Here is a 7,495-nt window from a genome sequence, read left to right as displayed (position 1 = left end):
CCCCCCCCCCCCCCCCCCGCCCAACCTCCCTCCTCTCCTCCCACCAACCCACCTTCCTCCTCCCCTGCTCCGGTTGCACTCCCACCTTTGCCTCCCCTCATAACCCTCCCTCTCTTCTCCTTTGCCCCTTCTCTCCCCACCTTTTCTGCCCCCTCCTTCCTTCTCCATTCCCCTCCTGCTTGGCCCTCATCCCTCCCTCCTCCCATTCCTTCATCTCTTCACACCCTTCCACTCCCTCCTGCCACTCCTCTTCCATCTCCTTCATCCTCCTCTCCAGCCATCTGCTAACTTCCACCCCCCTGCCCTGAAACCTGAGGCAGCTCCATCAGCCTCAGAGGCTTTCCCAAGCTCAGGGTCTCACAACCATGGGATTCCTTAGGACAATCCCTGCACCATACCAGGGTCACGTTCCCCTAGTCCCTGAACCAATTCTCCATGCTTAAAAAGAGGTGGGATGGATATGGCCTCCCTGGTCAAGACACAGAGGCAAAGATGTGGAGTTAGGAAACACCCCCAGCCTCCCTTTTGGCAGGTGAACCGACCACTGACCATGCGGAAGGATGGCATCCAGACTCGAAACCGCAAGGCATCTGGAAAAGGGAAAAAGAAACGAGGGTCAAGTCTGGGAGGTACAGGAGCAGCTGAAGGACCGGCTGGTGGCTTCATGGTGGTGGCTGGGGGTAGCGGGAGTGGGAATTGTGGGGAGGTGGCCTCTGGCTTGACATTGGGCCCACCTAGTACGGCCCATCTCTACCAAGGCTTGGGCCCCGTAGTGCTGTCAGGGCCTGTGAGCCACCTCATGCCCTTCCCGGGACCCCTGTTGGGTTCCCCTGCGGGTTCGTTCCCTGCAGGAGCCGTTCCTCCCACCACTACCACCACTGTGGTGGCTCCACTGAGCTCCTGAGGGCGCAGAGCAGGGCGTCGGGGCAGGGGTGGGGTCCCTCTCCTATGTAGCCAGCAGTCTGTACAACCCAACCCTCTGGGCCCCAGCCATCCCCTGGCCTGGACCTTCAAAGCTTTTGTAAAATAAAACCACCTAAGTCCTGAGAGCCGACGTGTGAGTCTGTGTGGGACCGAGTCAAGAACAACGGGAGGGGGAGGTTGGGTGTCTGGGAGTGTCTGAGGATGGTGTCTGGCTGCAGCATATGGCCACGGGAAGCCGAGGCTGCCTATGTGACACTTCACAATTGTGGGTTGCGACAGGCAGTTGTGAACAGTGTTTGTGAAGCTGCGTGTGACAGCTTCTGGGTGGCCTGAGACGGCGTGCATCGCCACCCACCACAAGGTGAGTACATTAGATCCACTGTGTGACCGAGGAGGTGAGGCTTTGCAAGACGGTGTGTGTGACACCAGGTGACAGCGAGAGCCAGGGCCCAGGCGACTGCAGGAGGGGACATGGAAGTGTGTGTAAATGGCGGCATGCTCAGGAGAAACACGTGGCGCCATGTCGATGTGACTGTTTGCCACTTTGGGGTGATCTTTGAGACGGTGTGATGGCCTATGTGTGGGGCACAGAACTGGATGGGCAGATGCTTCTGGAATGTTGAACGCAGGCTGTGTGTAGGGGCGTGTGGAGGCTAACAGCGTGACCGCAGAGGGTCTGCACGTCTGGGTAGCTCTGCGGGTCGGGTAACGGCAGTATTTCTCTGCCACTCTAGGCGTGTGGGAGCACAGATCACATGGTGTGTGCCAGGCCACAGTGTCTCTGAGTGGCTGACGGACGTGAGCAGCTCTGTGTGTCCTTGTTCCCGGAACGTATCAACATGTAGAGTTTCAGTTGGGTCTACATTAGGGACTCGCCTCCGGAGGACAAAAGACGTGCAGGATAGGAAAGGGGGGGAAGGGGTGGGGCTGGAATGGTAGCCGTGAAGAAGGTCAGAAGGCCAGTGCAGGACCACGGGGTTGTCCGGGGGCCTTCCCTGTCAGTCATCTCTTATCTCTCTTGGCCCAGCTCAGCCTGCAGCTCTGTGGGAAATGGTAGAGGAGGAGAGGGGAAGATTAGGAGGACAAAATAGCTTCTAGGGATGATATTTAGACCCCGTAGGTGGGGGAGCTCCTCCCCATAGTGCCAACTCCCTTGTCAACGCACCAACTCACCTGGGCCAACTGCTCCCCCCAGAGTGGAATCTGGTCTTCCAAAATGGAAAACCCGTACGTAGGAGCCTATGCAGAGTTAGCTGACATCCCGAGCTGGAGGCCACACAGCTGGAGACAGGGGGCCAAGCCAGGCTCTGTGGCTTAGCCTCCATCCTACCCAGCAGCTCCCGACAGCAAGCAGCCCCATCTCCTGAGTGCTTAATGTGGGTCAGGCAATGGTTGGCAAGCTGCAGTTGCTTTGGTTCGTGAACACCTGGAAAAAAAAAATACTCCAAGGAAAGGATACTACGCACTTTTCATTTTCATTTTACTAATGAAAAGGTAAGGCTCAGAACTGGCATTACTTTCCCTGACCACACTGAGTTTAAGGAGTGGATTTTGGATGCCACTTCCCGCCCCCCCCCCCGCCGTGAGTCTTGCTCACACTTAACTGGGCTGCCTCTTTCTCTCTCCCTCTCTCACCACTCACTCACTCAATCCACTCACATCTGAATTTGCTTTCGGGCTGCTTCTCATTATGGCTTTCCCCCAGAGCCCCAGAGATGAGGACCGCGGACCCGCGGATCCTGAACATAGTAGGGGTAAGTAGATGTCCTCAGGACAGCTCTCCTTCAGCTACTCGCCAGGCTGGCCTGCTGCAGAATCACGGCAGTCCACACTCATTACAGGGATTGTCCAGAACTTCCCTGGTCTTTGTAAAAGCCTCCTGCCTGCCTGGCCACCCCACAGAACCCCAGCCCTCTCACCCTGCAGGAGCCCCTGTCCACATCTTGAACAAAAACCCCTCAGAACCTGTGCTGGAAATGTGCCTGGCCCTACGTTTCTCAGTAGCCCCAGTCCTCACCTCCCAGAACAGCTGCCCTAGCCTGACACTGTAAGGGAACCCTTCTCTAATTAGCAACAGGAAACCCATCCTGACCCTAGACAGGAGTGTCAGCCCTCACTCTCCGTCAGAGGAATCCCTGTCCTCCCCTGCCACAGGAACCTCAGACTTAGCCCAGTTAGGAATCTGTGAGCTCACACTGTAAAGAAGCCCTTGTACCACCGGTTTAGAAACACCTGTCCTGGGGCGCCTGGATGGCTCAGTCAGTTAAGGTTAAGCGGCTTGCCTTTCTTTGGCTCAGGTCATGATCCCAGGGCCCCGGGATCGAGCCCCACTTCGGGCTCCCTGCTCAGCAAGGAGTCTGCTTCTCCCTCTCCCTCTGCCTGCTTGTGTTCTCTCTCTCTCAAATAAATAAATAAAATCTTGAGAAAAAAAAAAAAAAGAAACACCCGTCCTGACCCTCCTCACTAGTGTCAATCTCTCTACAGAAGTCCTGCCTTGACCTTGGACAGGACACCTCTATCTTCACACTGTACTGGAGCCTAGCCCCCCAGACAGCATTTTAGAAACACTACCATCACAATAAAATCTAGTTCTGAACCACTGACCTAGCTCTCTCTGCAGAAACTCCAGCCTCAACATCTTCAGGAACTCTGATTAAATATAGAAGCTCTTGCCTCCATTGTTGACAATGACCCCTGATGACACTCTTCACAACAATCCCTGATCTCACACTCTAACCTGTAGAGTCCATAAGAACCCCTAGTCCAACTCTTCTTTTTTTTTTTAAAGAGTTTATTTGAGAGAGAGCGCATGCAGAAGGAGAAAAAGAATCTTAAGCAGACTCCCTGCTGAGCATGGAGCCCAGTGCAGGGCTTGCTCCCAGGACCCTGAGATCACAACCAGAGCTGAAACCAAGAATTGGACGCTTAACCAACTGTGCCAGCCAGGCCCCACCAACCCCACTGTAATCCAACTCTTTTTTTTTAAAGATTTTATTTATTTATTTGAGGAAGAGAGAAAGACAGTGTAAGAGAGCACAAGCAGTGGAGAGGGAGAAGCAGGCTGCCCGCTGAGCAGGGAGCCCGATGCGGGGCTTGATCCCAGGACCGTGGGATCATGACCTGAGCTGAAGGCAGACGCTTAACCTACCGAGCCACCCAGGCATCCCTATAATCCAACTCTTAACCTGAACCTCAGTCTTGAACTTACAACCCTTTTCTAAAAAAAAGAAGAAAAGAAAACCCTTTCCTGACCATGGCAGGGGTGCCTGTCCTGACCCTCTACTGTAAGCCTAGACCTCATCTTATACAGGTACCTATGGCCTCACCTGGCACAGGACCCCCTACCCAGACACTGTACGGGGCTTCCTGTCTTTACCATGTGTTAGCTCCATAGCCCTGACCCTCTACAGAAAGCCTTGCCTACAACTGTACTGGAACCCTCTGACTGGACTCTCTGTAGCAAACCTTTTCCTCTCAACAGAAATCCTTAACTCCACTCACAGGAATCTCTGACCTGATCCTTTATAGGCACTCCTAACCTCGCTTTCTGGAAACACTCTATTGACCCCAAACAGGATGTCCTGATGTGACTCTGACAGCCCTGGCCCTGGCCCTGTCCTGGAAGCTCCACCCTCACCCTGTACAGGAACCATTATCCTGACTCTGTGGGGTTTATAGAATCCTGTAGCAGGCACTGCCATAGGCTCTTCAAACCTGTGTTTTCCTAAGCTCACTCACTTTTCTGACCTCCTTTGCAGTGAGATGTGGACATGTGACACAGTTCTGACCCATGGAGTATGGGCAAAGTGATGAACACCACTTCCAAGCCTGGCCCATAAAAATCTCTCACGGAATCTTCCACTCTCTCTCTCTTCCCATCTACCAGCTCAATAGTGAGAACTCCAAGGATTCAGAGAGCAGAGCCACAAAACGGAAGTTGCCTGGGTCCCTGAATGATCAGTAATAAATATTCACATTAGACTTTATATGAGCAAGAAGTAAATATTTATTTGTTAATCCTCTAAAATTCTGGGTTTGTTACAGCAGCTAGCATAATTTAGCCCAGCTGGGGAGCCTGGGTGGCTCAGTCGGTTAAGTGTCTGCCTTCAGCTCAGGTCATGATCTCGGAATCCTGGGATTGAGCACTGTGTCAGGCTCCCTGCTCAGCGGGGAGTCTGCTTCTCCCTCTGCCCCTCACCCCGCTCATTCTCTCTCAAATAAATGAATAAAATCTTTAAAAAAAAAAAATATATATATATATAGCTCAAGGGTGCCTGGGTGGCTTAGTCGGTTAAGCATCCAACTCCTGATTTCTGCTCAGGTCATGATCTCAGGGTTGTAAGACTGAGCCCCCCATCTGGGCTCCACATTCAGTGTGGAGTCTGCTGGTCCCTTTCCCTCAGCTCTTCCCCCTGCTCTCTCTCTCAAAGAAATAAATAAAATCTTCAAAAAAATTTTTTTAAATTAGCTCAATTAATAACAATTGCTTGATTGAATCTAGACACGAACACTGTTCCTACTGTCGACATTAACGTAGCTCTGAACCTGTACAGAAACACCTGTGCTGACCCTGAACTGGACCACCTGATCTCTTCGTAGGAAACTCATAATGCAGTCTAAGGAGTCTCATCCTGAGCTTGTATGGGAGCCCCTAGTCTGGAGCTCTCCAAAAACAACTGTCTTGTCCTGTATAGAAATCCATGTTTGGGGGGCGCCTGGGTGGCACAGCGGTTAGGCGTCTGCCTTCGGCTCAGGGCGTGATCCCGGCGTTGTGGGATCGAGCCCCACATCAGTCTCCTCCGCTATGAGCCTGCTTCTTCCTCTCCCACTCCCCCTGCTTGTGTTCCCTCTCTCGCTGGCTGTCTCTATCCTGTCGAATAAATAAATAAAAAATCTTTAAAAAAAAAAAAAAAGAAATCCATGCTTGGATCAGGAGACGAACAAAACTATAGAAACTACAGGAATCCCTGTCCTCACTCTGTCCAGGAACACTGGTTGACCCAGTAGGACACCAGAAGTGACCTGACCCTGTCCATGAATCCCAGTCCTCACACAAAAGGAATATCTCTCTTCAGGAAGCATGGAAACTCTGTACTCATCCTGTAAAAGAATCCCAGCCAGATAAAGAAAACTAAAAACTGACACTCTACAGCAGGATCAGAAAGTTACACCCTTCAGGCCAAGGCCAGACTTCAGCTGGTCTCTTCATTTTTTAAAAAATATTTTTTTAATTTATTTGACAGAGAGAGAGACCACAAGCAGAGAGAGCAGCAGAGGGAGAGGGAGAAGCAGGCTCTCCACTGAGCAGGGAGCGTGATGCGGGGGCTCCATCCCAGGACCCTAGGATCACCACCCGAGCAGAAGACAGATGCTTAACTGGCTGAGCCACCCAGCTGCCCCGCCCCCTTCATTTTTAAAGGAAAAGAAAGAATATGCCACAGAGACCATTATGTGGCCTGCAAAACCTAAAATATTTACTATCTGGCCCTTTATAAAAAAGTTGACTGACCTCTGCTCTTCGGGAATCTGTCTTCTGACTATACAGAAAAAATGGGCCATGGATCTTAAGAGGCTCCCTACTCTATTACTCTGCAGGCATCACAACCCCAGAATGTTCCTCAGTCTGTATCACGTTGTCTTTGGTGCACATGGAGGTTTAAAGGTCCTCAGGACTTGATCCTCTTCCACTGGGATAAAAAAAAATGCTCTGGTAGGAAAAGAGTGGAAGGAAAGAGAAGGGTGGGACTGGGGTTTTCAAAACGTTCATAGGGCCAGGCTACTGGGCAGTGAGGCTGTCAATCTATTTGTTAGTCAGCGATGCTGAACCCCAGACCGCTTATCTCTTCAGCCCCAGCGTACAGCCCGGTAGGAAATGGTGAAGAATGAGAGAGGGAGATTAGGAGGGCAAACCGGCCTCCTGCGGGGCTGATATTTAGACATCATCGAGACAAGGCGTGTGAGGGAGCTGGAGGGGCACACGGGTGCAACTCCCCCTACTTCCCGGGCATACGCTATTACAGTTTGGGGTCAGAGGTTACCCGGTGGAGGGGGCTGGAGGGAGAAATGCCGTCCAAGGAAAACTCCCCTCCTTGAGTCCACTCCAGCCCTGGGGACTATTATCACAGTTTGCCAGATGAGGAAACCGAAGCAGAGAGATGTTCAGTAACTTGCCCAAGGTCACATGGCTGAGTCGCATAACCTCAGTTTCCTTATCTGCGAAGCAGCCTTAATAATAGGAACTACCTCACAGAATTGTGGCTTACGACAATGCCTGTCACATATTACTAGCTCTCATCACAATTACTTGCCCCCAGGAAGACTCCTTCCATCCTATACCATCCATTTTCCCGGCAGAGTATCAGTAGCTAACATTTAGTGAGTGCTTCCTGTGGGCCACCTTAGTGCATATTAAACTCAGAAAATCCTCACAGTATTTAACATTAACACCACTCCCATTTGGGCCGCAACCAGCCACCCTCCAGCGTCAACCTCGCTCCGGGGCCCTGCCGCCAGCCCGCCCATGCTGCGTCATCACAGCGCGCCGCGCGGGAAGCTGCCGGGAGGAGACGCC

At 52.1% G+C, this 7,495-nt stretch overlaps 1 protein-coding gene across 1 annotated transcript in view; it reads left to right on the top strand.

Moving 5' to 3' along the window:
* Nucleotides 1–1,049, top strand: part of GATA1 (GATA binding protein 1) — a 9,153-nt gene extending 8,104 nt beyond the window's left edge. The window contains exon 6 of the mRNA XM_040632051.1: nt 533–1,049. Coding sequence (XP_040487985.1) covers nt 533–904 — 372 coding nt within the window. The 3' untranslated portion in view covers nt 905–1,049. The remainder of the gene's footprint in view (nt 1–532) is intronic.
* Nucleotides 1,050–7,495: the final 6,446 nt, after the last annotated feature.

The sequence above is a fragment of the Ursus maritimus genome (genome assembly GCF_017311325.1).
Source record: "Ursus maritimus isolate PB19 chromosome X unlocalized genomic scaffold, ASM1731132v1 scaffold_X1, whole genome shotgun sequence".
Taxonomy (NCBI): Eukaryota; Metazoa; Chordata; class Mammalia; order Carnivora; family Ursidae; genus Ursus; species Ursus maritimus.
The sequence above is the reverse complement of the archived record's forward strand: the minus strand, read 5'-3'. Positions and strand labels throughout refer to the sequence as shown.